At 57.8% G+C, this 23,595-nt stretch overlaps 1 protein-coding gene across 2 annotated transcripts in view; it reads right to left on the bottom strand.

Moving 5' to 3' along the window:
- Window positions 1–2,730: 2,730 nt before the first annotated feature.
- PDE2A (phosphodiesterase 2A) overlaps window positions 2,731–23,595 on the bottom strand; it is a 63,980-nt gene continuing 43,115 nt past the window's right edge. For both annotated transcript variants that reach the window (XM_045894368.3, XM_045894369.3), the window contains 27 exons: window positions 23,363–23,472; window positions 22,472–22,527; window positions 17,290–17,349; window positions 16,519–16,672; window positions 16,267–16,319; window positions 15,999–16,073; window positions 15,852–15,893; window positions 15,228–15,296; window positions 14,865–14,995; window positions 12,062–12,173; window positions 11,584–11,623; window positions 11,381–11,444; window positions 10,880–10,952; window positions 10,574–10,751; window positions 10,212–10,324; window positions 9,478–9,555; window positions 8,510–8,632; window positions 7,949–8,019; window positions 7,545–7,667; window positions 7,108–7,195; window positions 6,805–6,852; window positions 5,692–5,766; window positions 5,458–5,557; window positions 5,092–5,204; window positions 4,670–4,708; window positions 4,429–4,535; window positions 2,731–4,151 (listed from right to left, as the gene is read on the bottom strand). In XM_045894368.3, the coding sequence (XP_045750324.1) occupies window positions 3,941–4,151; window positions 4,429–4,535; window positions 4,670–4,708; window positions 5,092–5,204; window positions 5,458–5,557; window positions 5,692–5,766; window positions 6,805–6,852; window positions 7,108–7,195; window positions 7,545–7,667; window positions 7,949–8,019; window positions 8,510–8,632; window positions 9,478–9,555; window positions 10,212–10,324; window positions 10,574–10,751; window positions 10,880–10,952; window positions 11,381–11,444; window positions 11,584–11,623; window positions 12,062–12,173; window positions 14,865–14,995; window positions 15,228–15,296; window positions 15,852–15,893; window positions 15,999–16,073; window positions 16,267–16,319; window positions 16,519–16,672; window positions 17,290–17,349; window positions 22,472–22,527; window positions 23,363–23,472 (2,506 nt within the window). In that variant the 3' untranslated portion in view covers window positions 2,731–3,940. The remainder of the gene's footprint in view (window positions 4,152–4,428; window positions 4,536–4,669; window positions 4,709–5,091; window positions 5,205–5,457; window positions 5,558–5,691; window positions 5,767–6,804; window positions 6,853–7,107; window positions 7,196–7,544; window positions 7,668–7,948; window positions 8,020–8,509; window positions 8,633–9,477; window positions 9,556–10,211; window positions 10,325–10,573; window positions 10,752–10,879; window positions 10,953–11,380; window positions 11,445–11,583; window positions 11,624–12,061; window positions 12,174–14,864; window positions 14,996–15,227; window positions 15,297–15,851; window positions 15,894–15,998; window positions 16,074–16,266; window positions 16,320–16,518; window positions 16,673–17,289; window positions 17,350–22,471; window positions 22,528–23,362; window positions 23,473–23,595) is intronic.

Raw genomic sequence — 23,595 nt, 5'->3', positions numbered from 1 at the left:
GCATGTGAGTCTGTGTGTGTATGTGTGTGTGTGAGAGAGAGAGAGGGAGAAGTCTGTGTGTGAGAGTAGGAGAGGAGCACGCGTGAGTGGATGGGAGTGAGGTTAGCCCCCACAACCCCCCCGCCGCCCCGCACCGGTCTTAGACCTGAGGAGGTGAGGTGAGCAGGGGTTGAGTGCCATCTAGTGGCCATGAGCTGCACTATAGGCCACCCACCCCTTTACCTCTTCTCTCTCCCCACTCTGGGCCTCTGCAACACAGAAGCAAAACTGATCCCAGATCCTTCTCTGGGGCTCCAACCCCACTTGCTCACCACCCCTACCCCCCACCACAGTCCTGCAGAGACAGACAGAGACTCTGCCCTCCTGAATCTCCTTTCTCTATCCCAGGGAAAGAGCCATGGGAGGGGAGTGAGGCAGGCGGGGCTCACATCTCAAGCTTGGCAGATTAGTCAAGCTCCCTGAACCTCAAGCTGCTTGGCTACAGAATGAGATACGGTATCTACTCCCCAGAATCATAGTAAGGTTTATGTAAAATTATTAAGTTGGGAGGGCTGGGCAGCTACAAGAAGCCATGGGGCCAAGCCTAGTGTTCTCAGATCTAGTGAGAGCTGCCGGGGAGAGCAGCACAGAGACTCCTCCTCCTAGCTGTCTTCCCATTTATCCAGCCGCCCCTCCCCCAGCCGCCCGAACCGCTGCCCCGCCCATCCTCCCGCGAGCTCACCTCCTGCTGGAGGCGCCACCCCACACCTGGCTGCAGGTAAGAGTGGCATGAGCGGCCACCCAGGGCGGTTCATGGGGCCACGTGGACCCACCTTCCAGGCCACCTCCCAGGCCTCCCTCTGCCCTCACCTCCATCCAATTGGTCACCAGGTTCTGCCAATCCAACATGTCTTGAATTCCTCCTTCCCTCCTCTGGCCTAGGGCACGGAGCATTAGCTCTAGAAGGACCCCTGCCCCATCTCAATCCTGCAGTCCTTTCTCTGCTTCCCAGCAGGATCTTTCTAAAATCTAAGGCCAAGTCACTCCTTTACTGAAAACTTTCCCTGGCTCCCCACTGCCCCCGCAGTAAAACCAAACTTCCCAGCCTGGCATTCAAGGCCCTCCCTGGTCTGGCCATATCTTCCCTCTGTCTCTTCATTCCCTGTATGTCTTTGTATGAGCAGTCCCTTCTACCAGGAGCGTCTGTCCCCTTTTTGCCCACAGGAAAACAGTACCTGCTCATCTTCCAGACCTCGCTGCCTTTTCTCTGGGGTTATTTTATGATCCTGCCTGGAGCCCCATGGCCAAGAGTCCCATGGAGTTGTCATGTCCTGTGACCATATCTCCCTGGCCAGGCTGCTAGACCTTCCAGACCAAGGACAAGGACAGTTAGCTCTGGGCCTCAGCACAGGGTCCTGCATGCATGAGGAAATATTTGTGAATTGTTCACTCAGCTGGGTGGCAAGGAGGGATGTGTCACAGCATGGGCCTCAAATGGGATTAAATGTCCTCAAGGGAGGGTTGAGCTGGGGACAGACAACAGATGCAGGGAGGGGGAGCGGGGTCCCTGCAGTGTGCACACAGGGGACTTGTGCTTTCCCTTTGTCCAAAAGCTGGTAGAAGAGGGACACATACACACATTCAAGGTTGGGGGTGGGGTGGATCCCAGGCAGAGAAGCACCTGCGCCAACCCGCACTGATGCTGGGCTCAGCTGCATGTCGTTTGAATAGCCAGCCCCGGTCAGCCGGGGGCCCTGTTGTGCACTGGCCTGCCCCTGCCTGGGTCAGCCTGGGTCCTGTGCTGCGAGAGGACAGGGACAGCCTGGGGGCCCAAAGCAGGGGCTGGGCAGGGGAGGGGACTGGACCCCAAGCTCCTAAGGGAAGGCTAGGTGTCCGAAACCATTAAGCCCAGAAGAGCAGGTACCAAACCGTGAGAAACCAATCGGCTCTGTGGTCCCAAAGGCCGGCACCTGGGGCACCGCCAGTGGTCACAGGATAGCCCTAACCATCTCCTCCCAGCCCTCCTTTCCTCTTTCTCCCAAGAAAGGAAATCCCAGTGTCCAGCACTTAACACAGCAAGCTTTGCTGATCTGGAAGAGATGAACAGGAGAGGAAATGGCGGGGCAGGGGGTGTAGGCAAGAGAGGGGCACGGTCTAGAGATTTTACCTGTTAGAGCCTCCTTATGGTCCAGTCTGGCATCTGCCTCTCTGTGCAGAGGCAAACACTCTCACAACCAGAAAAGCAGGGAACTAAATCGACACAACTCGGGCTGCATCTGGTGTAGAATCAGACTCAGGGGTACTTCTTCGGCAGGACTTATGGGGACACAGATAGGGAAAGCCAGGAGGGGTTTCAGAGGCTTAGGCCCTGGCTGTATGGGCACTCATGACCAGTAGGCCAGCAGACAGAGGGTTTAGGAGGAGCTTTAGGCTGCCTCCCCCAGGCAGCCTCCTTGATTGCTTCAGCCCCTCAATTCTTTCTTTCCAGTCCACAATCTCTGCCAGCCAACATGTCCTCTCACTGCTCCATGCCCAGGCCTCCTCATCCGCCATCCACCTCTAAGACCCTACAGTCTGGTAGAGGACTGGTCCAGGGGTACCCTGACAGGTCTATGACTCTCCTAGAAGAGGAGCTAGGCGCAAGGGGTGGGGGCTCCGGTAGCCAAGGAGTTCTAAAGAGCATTTTCTGGCCCCAATTCTGTTTCCCCCATCTCCGTGCACAATATCTGGAAATAGCCCCATGGGAGAGGGTTGGTAGAAAGAAATAGATTTATTCTCATGTACAAAGCGGTCAGCCCACGGGACCATATACAACAGTTGCACAGAGTCCTAGAAAAACGCATCTCTCTAAAGGCAACTCAGAATAGGTAAGGCAGGTGGCCCCCCTCCCCCCACCCCACAACACATACAGAATAACACAGAGGAGGGAGAAGCCAGCAGCCGGGCTGACCCAAGAGGCCCGGCCCTATGGGGGTCTTCCAAGCCCCAGGGCACGGGTAGATATGGCCTTGAAGAAGATAGGAGCCCTGCTAGGGCTGAGGCAGCCCTCTCTGGCTGCAGGGATGGGGAAGGGACTTGGGCTAAGAGCGGGGGACACTCAGGGGGCCCCTGAAGGACTCAGGGTCGGCTCTCTGCCCTAGGGTGGCAGGGACATTCCACAGCTTCTCCTGGGACTCCACAGAGCCAATGGGACTTTGATCTAAAAGGGGTCTTAGAAAATGGATAGTCTCACTCTCCTGTCTCACCCAAATAGGGGGAGTCACTTGCCCAGGGTCACACAGCCAGGAGGAAGCATTATTGACTCAACTGGAGCCTGTCTTCCAGCCCCGGGATCCTTCTGCCCACCATTCCCAACCTGCTTTCTTCCTGAGCCCCCTCTGCTCAGAGCACTGAGCCAGCCCTCTGGCAGCTTTTGTGTGGGGCCCGGGCAGCTTCCCAGGTTCCAATGCCCACCATAAGTATAGTGGCGATCCTAAGGGGCACCTTCGGCCTCATGGCTATTTCTGGTCATCCAGCAGAGCTAATGACTGTTTCTAAGAGCCACTCTCTGCTCACTGAGACGTCCCACCTCCTCCTTGCAGGAGGACCCTGGAAGAGGGAAGAGGGAAGAGGGAAGAGGGAAGAGGGCCAGATCTGGTGGAGCAGGAACGTGGCCCAGGAGAAACCATCCAGGCTGCCTCAGAAGAAAGAGTGGCTGCGGAGGACTTGCCAAGATGTGGTCAGGGGCGCAGAGCAGGGCCCACTGCTCCTCAGTCACCCCTGTGCTCTCGGAGGACAAATGACAAAGTCTTGGTGAGGCTGGAAGTCTTGCTTCCATTATACAGACAAGAAAGCTGAGGCCCGGGAAGGTCAGTGCTTGCCCAGGGTGGCACGGTAAGTCCTGGATTAGAACCTAGGACCTGTGGTCCAGTGGAGGGCTGTGAGGAGGAGGCCTGGGCAGGGAAGGGTCCCGGGGAGGGGCTCATTCAGCATCAAGGCTGCAACAGCCATTGACGGGGGCCCCAGTGCCATCCAGCTCAGGCATCTCGTACTCCTCGTCCAGGAAGTCCAGCGAGTTGTTGCTCGGGAGGCCGCGGATGGTGAACTTGTGAGACACCTTGGTCCAGTGCTCACGGTTAGAGGCCACGCGTTCGTACAGCTCTGCTGCCTTGGGGAACAGGTCCTGCAGCAGCCTGGGGGTGCAAGAGTGCAGGGATAGGATCAGAAGTCAGACTGTGAGTAGCAAGGGAGATTTGGGCTACACTGCAAGTAGAACTTGCACCCGAGTGTGAGGCATAGGACTGGACACTCAAGGAGAGCATGAAGTGAAGACCCCATTTATGGGACAGAGGGAGACGGCTGGACCCAGAGGCCGCGGGATGGGTCAGCGGGAGCTGGGCAGGCCAGCCCAGCACCTGTGTCTGCCGCAGCCAGCCCCATCCCCCCAGCAGGCTCCCTGAGCTCTCTCACTTGTAGATGGGCATTGCGATGTGCTCCATAAAGCTGATCTGCAGCTCGGGGATATAGGCCTTCTCCCGGTCCATCATCTCCATCGGCCTGTTGCCCATGGCCTTCTCCTGCAGGCGCAAGTTGTCAGGCCTGGCCCCTTCTCCCTCCATCAGGCACCAGGATGAAACTAACCCAGCCCTTCCCAACCCCAGGCCAGGGACCCTCCCCGCAACCTGGACGGCCGAGGTCTCTCCCCACGTACCAAGTCTCCCTGGGAGAAGAACTCTTTGTAGATCAGCTCCTGAAAGGCCAACACTCTGGTCATACTCTGTGCGTGGGATCCGTCCGCCCGAGCTCCTCTACAGCTCATTCCCAAGATGGCAAACTGAGGCATCCCTCAGCCCCACCTCAGGCCCAGTTTGGCCGGGGGATGGCCCCAGATGGGAAGGAGTGGCTGGGTTCCGGCCCCCCTTCCACCAGCCACTGACATGCTGTGTGACACCTGGTGAGTCCATGCCCCGCTCTGAATCTCCCCATCTGTCGCCCTGACGTGGTCTAGGTTTCTGTCTCCCCAGAACTGAGCCAGGCTGAGCTCGGCCCAGAGAGGGTGTTTGGGCGGCAGGAGCCGCACAGAACTGGGCCGGCTGTGAAGCCTGCACCTCCTCAGGGAGGGGCAGCACTTACTGCGATCTTCCTGGTAGTCTTCCAGCCCTTGGTCTGGTCAGAGAGGTCACAGGAGGTCATAAGGAGGCAGAGGAGGAGGCTATGGTGCTGCTTGTTGGTTCGGTCATAACCCACTGTTGGGGAGAGGGTGGGGTCAAGGACCCAGTCCCCTCTCTCTGAGGGCAAGGCCCCCAGGGCCCACCCTACGTGCGTGGTCCAGGAAATCCAGCACCCTGAATGGGAGCCAGAGGGCTGGTGCTGGATCTGCCTGGGTCTGATGGCTCCATGCTGGAGGGGGTGGGTCTAAACACCTGGGGCTGCTCTCTAGGCACATCACCCTCTTGGTGATCCTTCCCCAACCCTGAGGCCGGGGTTAAAAGCAGGCACCTTCAGCCATCTTCTGGAGGTCTTTGAAGATGCGGAGGTGATGGGCCAGGTCGGTGGCCAAGATGATATCCCGCATCAGGTCCAGCATACGCTGATAGTCCTGGGCCGGGGGGCGGGGGGGGGAGGCTGTCAAGACCTCCTGCCAGACACTCCCACCCACTCCCTCGGCTCCTTCTCCTGCCTCAGGCCAGCTCTGGGCTCCCACTCCTTCACCCCCACCCCTGGCCCCGTCACCTTCCGGGAGAAGTGGTCGAAGATGTTGCAACCGTGGGTGTTGAGGATGGCGATGGCCTGAGCGAAGTGGTGTCTCTGTCGGGGGAGAGGAAAGATGGAGGCCTCGCGGGGGTGGGGGATGTTGCTCACTGCTGACCCCAAGAGAGGGAGCAGACCTGGTACAGACCCAGCCCCCCAAGGTGAGCAGAGCAGGCAGACACAGGGAGTCTGGGGACCTGGTTCCCTTTCTGGGCTCTGTTTTGGCTCTCTGTGTGACCCTGGGCAAGTCCTTGCAGGCCCTGAGCCTCAGATCCCTCAGCCGTCACAGGGAGGGACACAACCAGGCAAGCTCTGAGAGCCTCTCAAACTGGAATCATTCTGAAATGATCCCTCGGAGTCCTAGACACGAATTCATGCAGCAAACATTTGTTTGCTGACAAAGAAAGGCAGTGATGAGGTGAGGGCAAGGCCCCTGTCTCCAGATGCTGATGGGCTGTCACTAGGAGGAGGAGCAGGCTTAGCCTAGGGCACAGAGGGCAGAAGCAGGGCTGCCAGGCAGCCTCCTGGGAGGGAGTGAGCCCCTCATCTCCCGGGGGCATGCAAACAGGGGCAGTCTCCAGTGGGGTGTTATGGGGGGCAGCGTGGGGCAAGGTGACCTTGCAGGTTTGGCTTCTACTCTGTGCCAAGCCCTGTGCCAAGCGCAGGGAATTCAGAGATGTCTCAGATTTTGTCCCTGCCCCAGGGAGCTTCGATCTGGATATGGACAGACCCAATCCAAACAACCTAAGGCAAAATTGGGAGTGATGGGCAGAGCAATCCTAGGCCTGGTGGGGTGGGGGTTGCACAGGGCATTCCCAGATACGCAAAGAGAAACATGCTAAATACAAGTCCTCCCTGTGCAGACCTGGGCTCGGGCAAAACCTGCAGGCTGACTCACACCCCCATCCACACCAGCACCCCTCCAAGCCCATCCAGCAAAAGGAGCCAGACATGTCCTGGGGGGCTGGCTACAGCCCTCAGGGCCTGTCTGGAGAGCAGGGCTTGGGAAAGGGAGGAGCTGGGTCACAGTAACTATGTAAGTCACCAGCCTTAAGAGAATGGTGGGTACAGGGCTATTGGGTGGAATGGCGGTACCTCCATGACAGAGCCTTCGGAGCTGTAGAGCGCAGCCAGCACCGATTTCTGGAAAAGCCGGGGAAATCTCCATCACTCCTCCCATCAGATGTAAGTGCCTGCCATATTAGGCTAGGCATTGCCCTGTCCTCCCTGCCCCTCACCACTCTCCCATCTTAGAGCCCATGCAAAGCCTCGGCGAGCCTCCTCCCAGCTCTAAACCAGCTCCTGGTCTCACCAGCTCCCACCTCTCCTCAGGCTGGAGGGGTGAGACTCCCAGATGCCCCCAGGAGGGTGCCCACTATGAGGAGGGCAGAGTCTCACCGAGGCCACCTGGAAGGAGTTGTTTGTGCCTCTGTGGTCCAGGTCATGACACATGCAGGAAATAAACAAGGCGAAGATCTCGATGTCCCTGGTTGTGAGGCAGATGGGAGAGGGAGATCAGCCCCCTCCCACACATCCAGAGGAAGAATGGCTGCATGAGATGTCCAGGAGCCACCCGACAGGAGCTCAGGACACCTGGGTCCCTTTCTTGGGAAGCAGCCCTGGTTTGGAGTTCGACAGGCTCACTGCTCCAGGGGTATGTGACTGTGAGCAAGTCCCACCCAGAAAATGGGGCTATGCAACCTTCCTCACGAGACTGTTAAGAGGGTCCCAGGAGGTGATGCATGTCGAGGGCCTGCCACACTGGAGGTGCCTCCCTATCCCAAAGAAGGGGACTCTAGCAGCTGCCAGACTGGGCGGCCAGTGCAGCCACTCACTCGAGGTAGTTGGAGAGCTCCAGATTCTTGTAGAGCAGGTAGCAGAAGTGGGAGACAGAAAAGGCATGCATCCAGTTGTGGTAGGGGGGATCTCGGTAGCCCTTCTTCACCATCAAGCAGAACCTGAGGGGAGGAGAAAGGGCAGTAGAGGGGCCTCAGGCTCTCCTCCTCCAGGAAGCCCTTCAGGCTCTGCCTTGCCCCGTTCCTTTCCTTTACTCGTGGTCCCAGAGTCTGGGAATTGCCTCTCACTCAGGGATCTGCCCCACTCCCACAGATCGGGCCATTCCCAGTCATCCACAGAGACCCCTGTCCAGAGCGCTGGGGCAATGGATGTGAGAACGGAGGACACAGGGAGGCAAAGCCCAGGGCTGCCTGCACGTGGAGGGGAGGGCTGGGGTGCGCACCGGGCCAGAGTTGGGCAGTCAATTTTGTAGTTGTTGATGAAATTCATGTCCTGCAGCATGCTCAGAATGGCCTGGAGAGAGCAGAAGGGAGGGATCAGAGGGACTGTCAGTTCTGCCTTGGCCCTTGAGGCCTCCAAAATTTGGGAATCTTAGAACTTTAGGTCTAAACCAGAGAACCATAAAAAACAAAACCAAAAACCTAGAGAACCATGAAATGATAGAGCCAAGCATTCTCAGTGCCATGAACTTTCAGAAACGGGATCTAAGGACTCTTGGAACCTAGCTCACACGAAATCTTAGAAACCCAGGGAGGAGGTGCCAACCCTGAGGCCACACGCCCTGGACACTGTTGGCTCTGGAGCAGCTCTTGGCGATCATCCAGTCCAGCCCTGAGCCCTGGGCAGGCCGTGGGGCCCATGCTGGCAGACCACACGCCCACTCCATCCCTGAGGGAGGCTCTCTAGCCTTTGGTGATGACTGTCTTGCCAGGAAGTTCCTATCCACATCTAACTTAAACCTCTGGCTGCACACCCTCTGCCTCTTGCAGGAGGGCCAGCTCACCATGGAAGTGTCATCCTCGGGCAGAGAGCGAGGGGTGTAGGTGAAATTGGCAAAGTTGGAGTCAATGGCGGCCACAGGCTGGATTCCGTCATAGAGGAGTTTGGTGTATTCATCATCAGAGACCTAGAGAGAACCAACCAGGGTGTTAGAAGCTGGCCTCCACCTCTATCCAGTGTCCTCACCCCCAAAATCCCACCGTGGGAGGGGGTACCCCCACCCAGAATGCACCCTCACTGGGCAAGAGATCACTGCTGTCCAGCCCACCTACTGTGCCTCCTTGCCTGTGAGAACCCCCATCTGTAACAGTCTGTCCTTAGCAAAGACAGAGAACACCCCTTCATGAGCCCCCCCCAACAACGTCAGCCTTTCACAGACACTAACTTGAGGGTTCCTTCTTTCGGGGGGGGACCTCCCAGAGTCTAACCTCAATCCTTCCGGCCACAGCTTTGACTCTACCCACAAGTCTAGGACCCTTTGATTTGGACACAGGTGAGAGGAAAATGACCACCACGCACTCAGAACTAAAGCCCGGGACCATTTTTCTGAACCAGAGTCTGGGAATGAGACAGAGTATCAGCAGACTGCGGAGGACTGTAGGACCACTGTACCTAGGGGAGCTGGGGGAAGGGCCCTCAGTGAGCTTCCTAGCCTTCAGTAATTCTCAAGATGGGAGTTCTCCCCGGATGTGGAGAACACCCGGCTGAACCAAGTTGTTCCCTGGGCTGGGTCCTGCTGCCAGCCTTGGGGCTGAACCAGAAACTGCTTGGGAGAGGCTGCCTTGAAGGAGAGCAGGAGACAGGAGGCCAGGCATCGCTCTGGGTCTATCTTCTTATCTTCAAGAGAGGGCAATCAGAAAACCCAGGCTGGTGCTGGGCCCCCGAGGAATTGGGAGGCAGAGAAGCAACAGGTGGGCTGCGGGGGACCCTGGGATCCTGAGAAGGAGGACAGAAGCTCCGTGCAGGCCTCACCTTCATGTGGTACATCATCATCTCATTGGCTAGGTGGCTGCGATACTGGGCCTCATTCACTTTCTTGTATAGGAGGGACTAGGGGAGAGAGGGAAAGATGGGGCTCAAGCAAGATGTCTATGAAATCCCAGAATGCCCAGGAAGGGGATAAAGGGGTTAGATAGAACCTCCCTTCCTGTCCCATGCTGGCCCTAGTCCAAGCCTTCAAGCTCCAGCCCAGACTAGGGAGCCTCCTCCAATTTTCACCCAGACCTCCCTCCCCTTGCTCCTCCTCCTCCCCAGATCCTCTTGGCATTTGATCTGGCACTTTGAATCCCCTCCTGAGCCTGCCCCAGTCTTTAGTCATGGAGCCTGAGTCCCATAGCAGGGAAAGAGAAGCAAGGGAGTGGGAGAGCCTCAGGAACCTAAAGGTTGGATTCTGCGAGTCAGAGCTGCCAATTCTGGACAATGAGACCCAACGTTTCCCAAAAAGAAGCTAACCAGGGGCTTGGGTTGAGGTTCCTTTGGGAAGAGGGTGGGCAATAATGACAACTGGCATTTTCCCTGATCCTAGGAGGCTAATGGGACAAGACAGAAATAGTATCCCCAATTTTCAGATGGGAAACTGAAGCCAGAGGTGACCAGTAGGTACGGCAGCAGGAACAGAGCTCTGAGTCATGGACCCATCTGGACAGAGTCAATGTGGAGAGGAGAACAGAGAGTCCTGCGCCGGCCCCAACCCTGTCCCCACTCACATGGGCTATGCTGATGCCACAGTAGATGGAGAAGGCTGTCGCCAAGTCCTCGTCGAACTTGCTGAACCATGGTCCGTTAATCTTGTTCACCAGCTCGGCCACACCGATGACCTCTGGGGACCGGAGAGGGGCTAGGACCGGCCGGTGGATGTGTCCGGCGGCGTCTGCCCGCCCAGGGTGTCCTCAAGGGACGTCCCGGCCAGGGTCATCCCGGCGGCCTTTCTGCTCCCGGACGCTAGGGCTGGGGGGGACGGGGGGACGGAGTCGCCGACCCTCCGCTCGGCTCCGCCCCATCCTGCTCAGGCCCCGCCCCCGGCCCGGCCCGCCCCGCCCCCCTTCCCGGAGCTGCCCGGAGCTCGCACCCTGGTTCTCGTTCTTGATGGGAAAGCAGAGAATGTTGCGCGTGCGGAAGCCGGTGCTGTCGTCCACGCCGCGGTAGAAAAGCGGGTGCGCGTACGCGTCCGGGATGTTCAGGATCTGGCCGGTGGTTGCCACGTGGCCCGCAATGCCCTGGTCAGCCGGGATGCGGATCTCGTAGCTCTGCCGGGGCGGTGATGGAGTAGGGAGGAAGTCAGCGGCCGGCCACAGAGCGGACCATCGACTGTCCCGCCTGCTCCCCGGCCCCCAGGACTACGGCCACACACGCCCTCCGCGCGTCCGGGCCTCACCTCGTCATCCACCACACCCCCGTCGAACACCTTGGCCACCAGCTCATTCTGATCCAGCAGGAACACGGAGCAGCTGTGGGGAGACAGCCTTGGTCCACAGGGCCCTGACACTCCTCTCCGACCACCCCCACTTCTCACGACTTAGGGCAAAGCCCAGATTTCTGAAGGCTGGAAGGAGTGCTCCGTTATGAGACGCTCCGGAGGGCTGGCTGACTCCAGACATTAATTCATTCCAGTGATTTTTCCCCCCTTGTAGCGCCTACTGTGTGCCAGGCACTGTGTTAGGACCCACTGGGGACCCACGGACAGCAAAGCGAGCCCCGCCTCTGCTGTCATTTGACGTTACTAGTGAGGGACACGGGCATGAAATAAAGGATCACACAAAACATGACAGGGTCCCTCAAGAAGGCAGTGGAGGGGGAAATAGAGGGAAAAGGAAAAAGGGGACGAGGACTGAGGACTGGGGCCTCTCTCGTGCCACCCTGAGGTAGATTCGCTTACATCTCAGCATTGCTGAGGTTTCTGGCCTCTGTGATGATCTCCTGGAGCAAGACAGAGACATCATCTGTGGGTGGGAGAAGCGTGGAGGGCAGTGGTGAGACCAGGCTAGAGTGCCCAGCCCAAGCCCTCTCTCCTCTCCTCCGCAAGACGCCCGCCGCCTCTCCCACCCCACAGCCTGACACGGAGGAGGACAGTTCACTCACCCAGGTGAGTGAAGAGGTTCTTTGCCACTTGGAGAAGAGCCTGGAATGGGGAGAATGAAGATCATAGAGGTTGGTGTTGCAGAGGCGTCACCCTCTCCAGCCCTCTGCCTCCAACTGGGGACTGGCAGGGACTAATTATGTCATTTGGCTACCAAGTGAAGGAGTGGGAAGTATAGCCCCAGTGAAGGAGCACAGTAATCCTGAGCCCCAGATGCTCCTTCACCTCGGGCTCCCGCGGCCCGGACGTTGCTGTAGTACCCGAGGTGAACACTAGAGGACGATCGCACACAGTGCCTGCTGCCCGCGGTGCTGGCCAGAGGAACCGCGGACCTCCGCTTTCAGGAGCCTCCAGGGCACTAGGTAGCTGACTTCAGGCCATCAGTCCAGAAAGGCAGGGCCTTTTCCCTTGTGGGTGACGCTCTGGGGCTGAGAGCCGGGTGACTCCGTCTCCAAGAGAGGCTCAGAGTAGGTGACTCACCTGGCACTCACACTTGAGCTTTTGCTCCTTCTGGAAGGCCAGGGTGCTGGTGAGCACCGTGCTCGTGTAGTGGAAGCAGTGCTGGATCACGCGCTCATCCTGGTCCGTGAACCTGGGGCAGGGGGCAGGGGTCACCGGAGAGGCAGTGGACAGCACACTTGCCTTCCTGTTTCTGTTTGTTTCCATTTCCCCGGGAAGTCCACTCAGAGACGCATCAGCTAACCAGCACTCCCCTCTGCCGGGGCTGCTCGCAGACTGGGGGCTTTCTGAGGGGAAGGCTCTAATCCCCCTGGGACCAAAATGTGTCTTCCTCCTCGAACTATTGTTTCTTGAAGCCAGAGTTATGTCCCCTTCCACTGACTTCAGATTTATCCAGACTGAGCCTGGGTCTCCTCCCTCAGACTAGAGACTTGCCTGGGCCAGAGCCAGGTATTGTCCTGCTCTTCCCCAGGGGCCACCAGCCTCAGGGAGGGGCAGTGGTACTACCCTGTCTTGCCCAGCTCCTGCCACTGGCCTGCTCTTCCAACTCTGCAGGCCCGGATTTGGTGCTGTCGTAAATCGTAACGTGGTTGTGAGGAGGAGCCATCTTACTCATAGAGCCCCATCTCATCTGACAAGATAGCCCCCAGTTTTGCTGAGGTCGTTCAATCTGGCCACTGAATGACTTGTCACCAGGGAGTTTTGTGGGGCTGGATGGACCAAGCTGGGACAGGATCTGTGCTAGGGACGTGGGTTAGCCTCTCCAAGTGGGGGTTTTGGGAGTGAGGGGGAGGAGTACACCTCTGAGATCTTGACCTTCTCTTGGCCCCCAGATTTCCATGCCTAGGCTTCTCCCCATTTTATGGCTGGTCTCAGTGCTCCCCTGCCAGAGTATCCCCCTCTCATGCTGGCTGCCCGATGCTTTGGGTCTAGATCCCTATCCCCACCACCCTGTGTCCATCTCCTCAGCTTCCCTAGCATGGCATGTGAGGCCTCTCAGTCTGGTCCCACTCACCTCTGTCCCCTCATCTATGGGTGTCTCTCATACTAAGCCAGAGATCCTCATCATTCTGAGAAAACCTCAGACTCTTTCACACCTTCACACTTTTCCCCACACTGTTCACTCTGCCTAGAATACCTTTCCCACCCTCCTCCCTCTTGGCCCTGAAAATAAACTTCAAGTCTTGAAGGCAGGGACCATGACTGTGTCACCCAGTGCAGAGCTGGTGCCAGAGAGATAGATGGGAGGTGTTTGCTAAATGTTTTAACTCTACATCTGCCCTGGTCACCAGCCCCCTCACACTCCCAGGTCAAGGGACCCTGGGGTCCTTGTTCTCTGGGCTCCAGGCAGCTTGTCTGCCGTCACTGCTCTGAACTGAACCCCACCTTGGCGCATGCACTCATTCAGCACTCACTCCCTGAAATATGTGGGACCCAGAGATGGCTACAAAGCTGTCACCAAGCCCCATTTCATTTCCCTTCTGATGCCACCTCTCCTCCAGGTCTAGGGCCATCTCAGAGCCCAGTCCCCCGGCCAGCAGCCAGAGGTCACAGCCCCTGCTGAACCCCCTCCCTCTGCACTCCCCTCCTGAGGGTTCTTTCCGAGGCCACCTGACCAGTGCAGGGCTGGACACAGTAGGGGCCAACGTGTGCTTACTGAATGGTGCAAATGCTCCCACCACTAGGATGCCAAGCACAGATGACCCAGATCCCACATCCTCTCTGCCTCAGCAGGTTCTGCTTCACCCCCATCTTCATTTCCCCAAGCCTAGCCACCTGCCTACAGAGCTCTGTGCTGGCAGGTCCTGCTACTCAGGCCTACGACTCCCAGATCTCTGCCTCACCCATGCAGACACTGTGCCCGGGCTTCTGACACCTCTATCGTCCCAACATCCCCAGTCTCCACTTTCTGCAGGACCTCCAGGCCCTCAAGCCTAGTCTGCTTGCTTGAGCCCCAGGGGCCCAGCATTTTGTCAGCATCTCTGCATCCCGGAGTCAGGACTGCCCCCTCACCTGCCTGTTCCCGCCTCCCTGCACAACTCAGGCACACCGCTAGAGCAGCAGGACCAAGTGCAGTATTCACAGACTGAGCCTGCCCCCGGGCCAGTCCTCTAGTGTTCACTCAACTGATCTCCATACCCAACCCACTGTGGCAGGCCGCTCCTGCCAAGTAGTGAGTTGGAGTAGGACGCGAAATCTATCTACGATATCACTTTTAGACCCCAAACCCGACCTCATTTCTTGAGAATTGCTTCCTAAGCCTCTTTACCTGACTCTGCCTTGCCCACCCCTCTGTTTCCTATGATTCCTATAGCTACCCTGTCAGTGTCTCTAAAGTTCCTCAGCTTAGCCCAGCCCCCCAACCTCTTCCCTTTAGCCCCTGTCCACAGTGGCAGTGATGCCCTGTGGGTCCCAGAGAGTTCATCCATCCCAGGGCTCACCACCCCTCCGTCAGGCAGTTCCCAGCAGAAGTGCCAAAAGAGGGTGATGGCAAGTAGGGAAAAGGCCAGTACTCTAAGAGTGGATAATCCAAACTGGAGGAAGTGGGCAAAGAGAAGCGCAACTCACTTGGACCTCAACATGACTTTAAATAAGCCAAAGAGGGTGATGGAGAGTCACCAATGACCTGTGTCTCAGTCAGCAGCAGCTGCAAGGGTCTAGCACCTTCATAATCCCCTAGTTTCTTGCATCAACAAACCATTTGGCCCACCGCTGCCAGGACAGTATCCTCTGCCTGGTGCCCTTCCCTCACTGGCACCCCGGAAGAGCCCTGCCCAGCCTCTCAGCTCCACCTCCTGATCCACATCACCCCACCAAGACTCACAAGCCTCCTCCGAGCTTGTTGAAGGCGCAGGCCAAGGCCACCACCTGGTCAGTGGCCCGGCTGATGACAGGGACGCAGAGCATGGCCTGCAGCTCACAGCCCAACATGCTCTGCAGCTGTTGCACATCCTCCTGCAAAGGCAAGGTGTGTCAGGTGGGGTGGAGGGAGGGAGCGGGCTTCTGTCGCCCAGCCCTCCACCACACTCTGCAATAGGTGGCTCTAAGGGGCTCCTGTGGGATGGGAAACACTACACACGGCGGGGTGGCTTGGGAGAAAGTCCCTGGGGCTTGTCTCCCCCATTCCCAGGCTGCCTTCTCCCAGAAACTCTGTCACTGTGCCTTGTCCAGCCAGGCCATGGCTTACAGAGGTGAGATCTTTCAGCTGAATAGACTTCTTATCTTCCACCACGTGGCCCAGGCGTCCTGTCGTCAACTGGGGAGCGAGGAGAGGCTGAGTCAGGGCTTAGCTTTCTCCAAGGTCCGGGGACCTCAGACTCAACCTCCCTCCCGAGTCTGGAGGTTTCAGCAACTTCTTTAGCAAGTCCAAATGGTGGATAAAGTCAACACTGGAGCGGGGGATGGGCAGGGGTGGAAGGTGGGGTGGAGGGAAGGTCTGCTCTTGACCAGAATCTCCTTTGGATGACATTAGGGTCTTCACTAATTAGAAGAGAGAAAAGCAAACTCCAAAGATTCTCATTGATCTCAACAGATTCTAAGAGAGCCAGATCCAGAAATATTGCAACAGAAGTGAACTGATCCCAAGTAAGCCTTTCTAGAGATTGTAAGAAATTTCTCCTAATGGATCCTGTTCATGAGAGGCTGTGATCTCTCACAACATTTCTAAATAGATTCCAAGATCCAGATAATTCCATCAGATTCCAAGAGATTCTAGCAGAGACCCCAGTCTCTCTGGGCAGATCCCTGGAGCACCTAGCTGGCCCTAACTGCTCCTACACACTCCAACAGCAAGGATGGATGGAGGACTCACCGGAAAGCTGGTTTCCTCCTCCAGCACTTTATCTCCAATGACCTGAGGGCAGAGTGGCGGGGCGGTTAAAGGATGGGCAGGGCCGGTCCCCTCGGAGACCTGGGGCCCCCGCCCCCGCTCCGCCCCGCAGTGCACCTGGGCTCTCACCTTACAGGAAAGCTGGAGATTGTCCTCGGACACCAGCAGGAGGCAGCAGCGAGATGCCTGGGTCTCCTGCTGCAGCTGAGAGGCGGGGACAAAGAGATGGGCTGACCGCGGGTCTGGGGCCACCCCCACTCCCCACCCTCTCGCCTCTCCGAGGCTCCTCTGGTTAAGGAGGGGAGGGGGGCGGGGCGCCGGAATCTGAATGAGAAGGGGGGCTCACGGGGCCCTAGGGCCCTGGAGGAACACCTCGGGGAGAGGCACGGGCACTCACGTATTGGAGGACCTTGAGCTGCAGGGAAGAGGCGTCCAGGTCGTAGAGTTCCCCTGCAGTGGCGAGGCGCGGGTCAGACAGAAGGCTCATAGACTTCCCCAAGGGTGCTCCACCTGCCGGCCCGGCCCATAGACCTCCCTTCCATTTGCCACCCGGCTCCCCCAATCCTGGGTGCGCCCCACCCCTTAGGCCCTTCCCTTCCAGGTTAGATCCTGTCCCGGCCCCGGGGCCCCGGCCCGGCGGGGTCCTCACCGCACAGCTGCAGGATCTTCCGGTCCTGGTCGGTGTACGCGACGCCGCCCTTCTGGTCTCCCGCCGCCCCCGCGGGGGGGTTCTGGACCGCTTCGGAGGCCGCGCCGGGCCCGCGCTGCTGCAGGGCCTGCACCCTCCGCAGGGCCACGAGGGTCTGGGGCAAGCCGAGCGGTCAGCGAGTCACTCGTCCCACCTGTACGGCGCTCGCCGCCTCGGGACTCTCGCCTTTCTCAAACCATTCCCTCGTCCTGCGGTGCCCCTCGCCCCACCCCCGTCCCAAACAATTCAGCCCTTAGCGCTACGCGGGCCTGTGGGCTCCCACTGCCCCAGGAGCGTCCTTCGGTCCTTGAACAACTAAGGACACGGTTTGTCTCCCCCGCTAGCCCCCAGGCTCTTACTAGATAGGGCAGGGTCAGATTTCTTTGTGTCTCTAGCACTCAGGGGAGTTGTAAGTCCTTGTTAAAGTCACAAAATCATAAAATCTCAGGAAAGAGCCTCAATATCATTAAGTACATAGTCCTTCCTAAGTATTGACAAGGTATTTGACTTGCCTGATCTCACTGTACCATACGCAGGTCAGTGCTATCCTTATCCTCCTTTTCAGATGGGAAACTGAGGCTCAGAGATGTTAAGTGACTTGCTCAAGGTCACATAGCCCAAAGATGGTGGACTGGAACCCAGGTCTGTCCAGCTCCCTGGCCAGATCATCTTCCCACCTGTTGTGAAGAGGGTCTTCAGCCCCCATCTTACCACGGCCCTACCCCCACTCACATGCTTCTCCACCGCCTGCAGGCTCCACTCTTCACTGTCACTCAGCTGGCCACAGTGCACCTGAAGGAGTATGAGAGGGGGACCAGCTGTGACGTCCCCTAGCCTCCTGCCCCATGCCCAGCACACACCTGTCCCCACCGACACATACACACTCCAGTCTGCGGGCCTCAATGATAAGCCTATCCTGACCAAGGAGACGGCTCCAGGGAAAATCCCTTCCTCCAGGAAGCCTTCTAGGGCTAATCCAAAGAAATAGAAGTTTTCTGATCTCTGCCTTTTCAGACACTGTCCCACCAACAGCACAATCAAGGTGTCTAGTGAGGGAAGGGGGGTGACCTTGGACCCCTTTCCATCTCCCAGCCCATGGAGCCCTTAGGCCCTGATTATGGAATCAGTGGTATTAGCCTCAGCCTCCAGCTCCATCATTTCAGAGTTGGGGTTTGAGCTGCCCCTGAGTCTGCAGTAAGGGAAAAGGTTCAACATTTATGATGCATCTGCTGTGCCTAAAGAACTTGGGAGAAAGGATGGGTGAATGAATGAATGGAGTGATAAAGTGCTTGCCTTACATGTATGTGATTCTCACCAGCCCAGAAGGCAAGCTTCCACCCAGAGCATGGTTCAAGGCCCGGAAAGGTTGCATTGCCTTGCTCATGGTCACACAGCAGAAAGTGGCAGAGTCTGGGACAGCACCAACCACTCCCAACCCTTGTCTGCCCCATACCTTCTCCTCTCTGGACCTACTTTCAGCCCTCCCACCCCCCAACCTCCATCATCCTGTCCCTCTCCAATGTCCCTGTGTCAATCACAAGGAATACCCTTAGCCCATCTTCTATACTTTGTGAAGGCTCTTCCCCTACCCCTGCTTGGGCGCTTGGTAAGAAAAATGAGAGAGAGAGGGTGGGGGGTGGCAGTCTGGGATCCCACTGCAGGCCCTGTCAGCCAGGCTCCCCACCTGCGTCACCAGCTTCCTGTGCCTACTCAGAGCTGCTCACCACCTGCAGGGCTCCCCACAGTGCCTGCACTGGGGTCCCTCCTTCATCCTTCCTTCCCATGCAGCAGCCCCCGCCCGCCTCTGCTCTAGGTCCCCTGCCTGGGATGGAGTGGGGGATGCAATTGGTGGGGTGCAGAACCTCATACCTGAGGAAGTAGGAGAGGACAGACTGGGTGGGTGGGAACCTAAGGGTTGTGGGGGCTCCGAGGGAGGGCATTGGGGAGGCTTTAAGAAGTGGCACTGAAGTATGGGGAGGACAGGAGGAGCCTGAAGAGAGGGGATGCTGCAGGCAGGGTTGTCCTGATAGGGCTGGCTAGGAGGTGGCATGGGGTTAGGAGGACCAGGGCAGGGGTAGGATCCACGGTGCCACAGGGGGAAGGACCTTGAGTGCAAGGTGAATGAATTGGACTTTAGCTTCATTGTACTGGGGATCCATGGCAGACTTTAGCATCTATGGACCAAAGATGGTGTTGAAGGTTAAGCTCTGGACGAAGTGCCCCCATCTAGGACTCCCACAGGACAGGGAGTTGAAAGAGGCTGGGGGCATGGTTCATTTGTGTATGGCTTACATAAACATGTTGGTATTTTACTGTTAGTAGATGGGGGAGGTTATCCTTCTTGTTCCTTCCACCTGGACCCATCTCTTAGGAGAAGGGAAGATTGGGACCCCTCTAGGGCTGTGGGGACAACCAGTTCCTGGGTTGGCAATACAGCCTGGTGCCAACAGAGAGCTGGGAGACTGACTGAGAGCTTCAGAAGGCTGGAGACAGGGAAGTCCTCCTGTACCCACTGGGCCCCATCCCACCCCAGCGCGAGCTCCTGGGCTGTCTCAGCCCATCCCCAGCCAGCTTGTGCACAAGCCCACATACACTGTCCTGAAAACCCTCAGCACCCGCCCATACACTCACTTTCCCATGGAGTTACTCAGGCGTGTGAGCACACAGAGTATAGTTCCAGACTCAAAGACGTTCACACACCCACACTCACAGCATATACACCATCCATGTGTGCACATTCATACTTGTACACAGGATACATATCCAAGAGCCATGCACACACTCCTGCCCCCCATATGCAAACATACAATCACCAGCACTCACACATGGCTTTTTGCTCATCCACAGGAACACACACCTACTCTTGCTAATCCGGGAGTGTGTCTGGGGCCCAGTGGGAACACTCAGTAGTTCAGTAGTGGGCACTGGGGCTGCAGAGAGGGTTGAAAGCCCAGCACAGCCCTCATACCCCTCACCCTCACCAAGTTCAACATGGCTAATTGCATGAATACCTCATCCTCATGTAAGGAGCTGGTGTGGCTGGCAGAACCAGCGGAGGAATGGGCACAAATCATGCATCAAATGCCAGAGACCAGGGGCCGCCCACTCCTGGGACTTATCATCCCAGAACTGAAGGATAGAGCTAAAGACTCTTTGCACACGAAGAATCTGCAGTCAAGGCACTTGAGCAGCAAGCCGCAGATGCCCAGCCCGCAGCCACGCAGCCCTGCACCTGGCCTGCATAGTCCTCAGAGAGCAGTCCACTGACCATGCATCCATCAGGCCCCAATAGTCCTTACAGGGCTCCCTGTTTCCTTACCAGCATTTTCTATCATCTGCAATTCTATCCTCATTTGGCTCACTTGTTTGATGTCTGTCTCCCGACCCCTCCAGACTGCATGATCTGTGAAGGCAGGGGTCAGTCCCTGCTCCGTTTGCAGCACCTAGCACACTATGCCTTGTGATGCCCAAGAAACAGGTCTTCGATTGATGGATGGGTGGGAGGATGGATGGACAGATGGAAGGATGGATAAATGGATACCGAGAACAGAGACTCAGAGAAAGGAATGGGGCTTGTTGAGATTGGAGCTGGTGAGTCAGCCCTCCCCAAATATCTGCCCTGTGGCACCCCCTTTACCCTTTGTACCCTCTGCCTTCAGGATCTGGTTGCAGCTAGGAGGTCAGGGGCTGCCTGCACTACCTCTGGAAGCATGTGCGATCCAGCGGGACACAGGATCTATCAGATGTGTATGCATGGGGAGAGGGGTGTCCTGGGGAAGTGCATTTCTACCTGAGGCACAGGCTTGGAGGAGAGGCAGGCTGTGAATAATTTAAGTACATTTCAAGAGCTCTTAAAAAAAGAAGAAGAAGAAGAACTGCCCCAGGTCTTTGAGGAGGTGGGCAGCTAGTTGTCAAGACCCTCTCCTGGCCGCCAGAGCCCCAGGTGGCATCTTGCTCAGCAGCGTGCACCCCACACCTCAGCCTCACCGGGATCACTCTTCTTCCAACCACCCTTCTCCCCACCCTGCCTTGGCTCATGCTGTTTACTCTGCCTAGAATATCCTTTTCCTTCGCTGCCTGTCGACCTCCTACCTATGCCCCAAAGCCCCACTCAAATGCTGCCTCCACGATGAGGCACCCCTTGGGGCTCCAGCCTCTGCCGCCAGAGCACCTGCTAGCAGCATTTATTTCATTTGGCCACTGGTAGTCTGAGGTTGTGCCTGCTTTCCCCCAGATGGAGCTTCTAGAAGGCACAAATGGGTCTCACTCCTCTCTCTGCCCCAGCACCCAGATGGATGGGTGCCCAGAGCAGGGTTTTGCCAGAGTGCGCTAAATTTAAGTAACGTCAGCCCCCTCCCCCTCGGCAGCACACAACACATATACACACAGGCCTTTGTCCCTGCAGGTGAAGGCGGAAGCCTGGACCCCTGGCCCAACCTGAGCCAAGGTGAGCGGTCATGGCAGACATCCTCCTGTCCGCAAGATGAACAAACTCCAAAAGTCCTCCTACTCTTGCCAGAGTTGCTTCTCTTCTGACCTGGCCCTCACTGCCCCGCCACAGGAAATCCTTCTCAGGAACCTGGCACCCGCAGACTCTCCTCCCTCAACGGAGGTGGGCAACCGAGTTACCACCTCCCACTGCCCACCTCTGCGCATTGCCCCTAGCCCTGCTCCTCTTCCAAGCCACCAGCTCTGGCACAGATTGGGACCAAAAGAGGGAGGGAAGCGGCGCTGAGAACTCTGTGCCAACAGCAGATCCGTCCCCTGCGGGAACAGAAGCTGGGGGTGGGGGAGCAGCTTGCAGGAGAAACCAGGGGGCCGCGGGCTCCCTCAGTCAGGCAGATGGGGCGCCGGGGAGACCAAGCCAAGCACTCCTTCCTTCCTCTCCTCTCCCTTCCTCTCCCCGCGGCCGCCCCCCCCCTCCCACGGCCCTCCCTCGCCAGCAGCTCCGGAAAGGTCAGGCGCCTCCGAAACCTTTAATTCCGTTTTAATGAGCTCAGGAGGAGTCCCACGGGCACACGAGGACCCCCTCTTCATCTGTCCGCATCCCCGGGTCTGGGCCTTATTGAGGCTGTGGCTGCCTCGGTGAAGCCGACCCCCAATAATGGCCATTTGGGGGCGCCAACCCTCGGTTCCTAGGACAGGACAATGATTCTGAATGCCCATACGGAGAAGGGCCTGAAAGAGCGGCTGAACCAGCCCCACTAGGCTCCGCCAAGCCCTGCCCGTGGCGCAGAAAGCCGGTGAGCTCCGCCAGGGGGCAGCAGAGGGCAGGGGGAGCCCAGGCCTGGGGTCCCAGCCTGACTGCCCACCGCCCCCCACCGCCCCGTCCCAGGCAGCGCATCCCCGCCTTGCCGCTGAAGGCCCTTCCCCTCCATCACCCCCTCCAGGCAGCCCGCCCATCGGCGCCAGCCTCAGCCCTGGGGCTGGATGCTTTCCCAGGCCGCCCCTCCCTGTGGGCCTCCTCTCATGCTCCTGAGCTCCAGCCACAGGAATCTGACTGGCCTTCCCACACTGTCTCTATTTGTCAGCGCCATGGCCATCCATCCTTCCTCGGGGTCTCTCGGGCCTTCTGTGGACACAGCCCCTTGGCCCCTAACCCAGCGGGGAGGATGCCAAAAAGGAAGCAAGGTCAGGGTTGCACTGATAGCTCCGATGGGGCTGAGAAGTGCAAGTGGAGCTTCTACACATCTCTGAATGGTGCTGACTGGGCCGATGACTTCGTCCTGCCCATCCAAGGTAGGGCAGAGGGCTGCGGTGTGGGAGAAGCCCAGACTCCTTCCAGACCCCCATTTCCCGCACTCCAGCCCAGCTTGCTGCTCTACACACACACACACACACCCCAGACAGGCTCCATCTGCTGCTGTTCCTCCCTTGTTCCTCTCCCCACCATCCCACCCCACACTGTTCTTACCAAGATGACGGCTGCCACAGCCCCAGCCTCCTTGTCCACCAGCGGCATGACCAGCACTGAGGGGGAGAGGGCAATGAGGTGGTCCTGCGGGGCCAACGAGGCTCAGAGGTACAGAGCCAAGCCCCAGGGAGGGAGACAAAGACACAGACAGAGAAGCTGGCACAGAGACACAGAGAGACCCAGAGACCCAGAGAGACAGGGGGTTCTGAGGCAGCAATAGAACAACCACAGCAATGTCCCCTGCATGGAAGGAAGCCCCCTCACTTCACAACTCTTCTGTGAGCCCCCCACCCAGCAACCCTGAGAGGGCAGGAAGCAGGTAAGGCTGAGCACCCCTATTTTACAGATTGGGAAACTGAGGTCCAGAAAGGGGAAGTGACTTGCCCAAGATCACACAGCAAGTCAGGTCTCCTGACTCCCAGTCTTGTGCATTTTCCACATCGAGACAGAGGACAGAGACCTAGAGAGACTGAGACATGAGGCAGAGAGACATGGCGGACAGGGGGCGTGGAGAGGAAGAGAAAGAAAAACAGAGACAGTGACAGAGAGAGCATGACAACACTGCAGGCCATCTAGCAACAGACACAAGCACACTGCGGCCACTGGCCCTGGAGCCCTAGTATGTGCCAGGCCCTTAACATGCGTCATCTCATTTGCTCCTCCTCAAAACACCCCCTCAAGGTAGGTTGTCTCATCCCCATTTTACAGATCAGGAAATTGAGGCTCAGAGAGGTTAGTAGCACCTTAGAGAGAGAATTAGTTGGAGGGATTGCTGGAGACATAGGGCAAGAGAAAGAAGGAGACAGAGATGAAGACAGGGATAGAAGACAGACGTGATCTAGGGAGCAGGGACACAGTTCCCCCTGCCCCTGCCCAGGTCCCCGCCCTTACCTTGTGTGTCAGGAGCCAGTGGAGCCACGAGCCTGGCCAAGGGCTTCCCCGGCAGGTCCGCGGGGCACAGTCCGCTGCAGCCCAGCCGCTTCCGGGACAGCACAGCCTCTCTGAAAAGAGGACACCCTCCCACCTCTCAGTCCCTGGATCAAAAAGGAGCAGGCCCCGACCTGGGGACACCCAGCAGGCTGGACCCTGCACGTTTGCAGGGATCTAGACAATTTGACCTGCCA

This window comes from Mirounga angustirostris, unplaced genomic scaffold, assembly GCF_029215605.1.
Source record: "Mirounga angustirostris isolate CCGP_5_RB_7025 unplaced genomic scaffold, mMirAng1.0.hap1 SCAF_13, whole genome shotgun sequence".
In the NCBI taxonomy this organism is placed as follows: domain Eukaryota; kingdom Metazoa; phylum Chordata; class Mammalia; order Carnivora; family Phocidae; genus Mirounga; species Mirounga angustirostris.
Note: the sequence above shows the minus strand (reverse complement) of the source record. Positions and strands in the feature narration are given on the sequence as shown.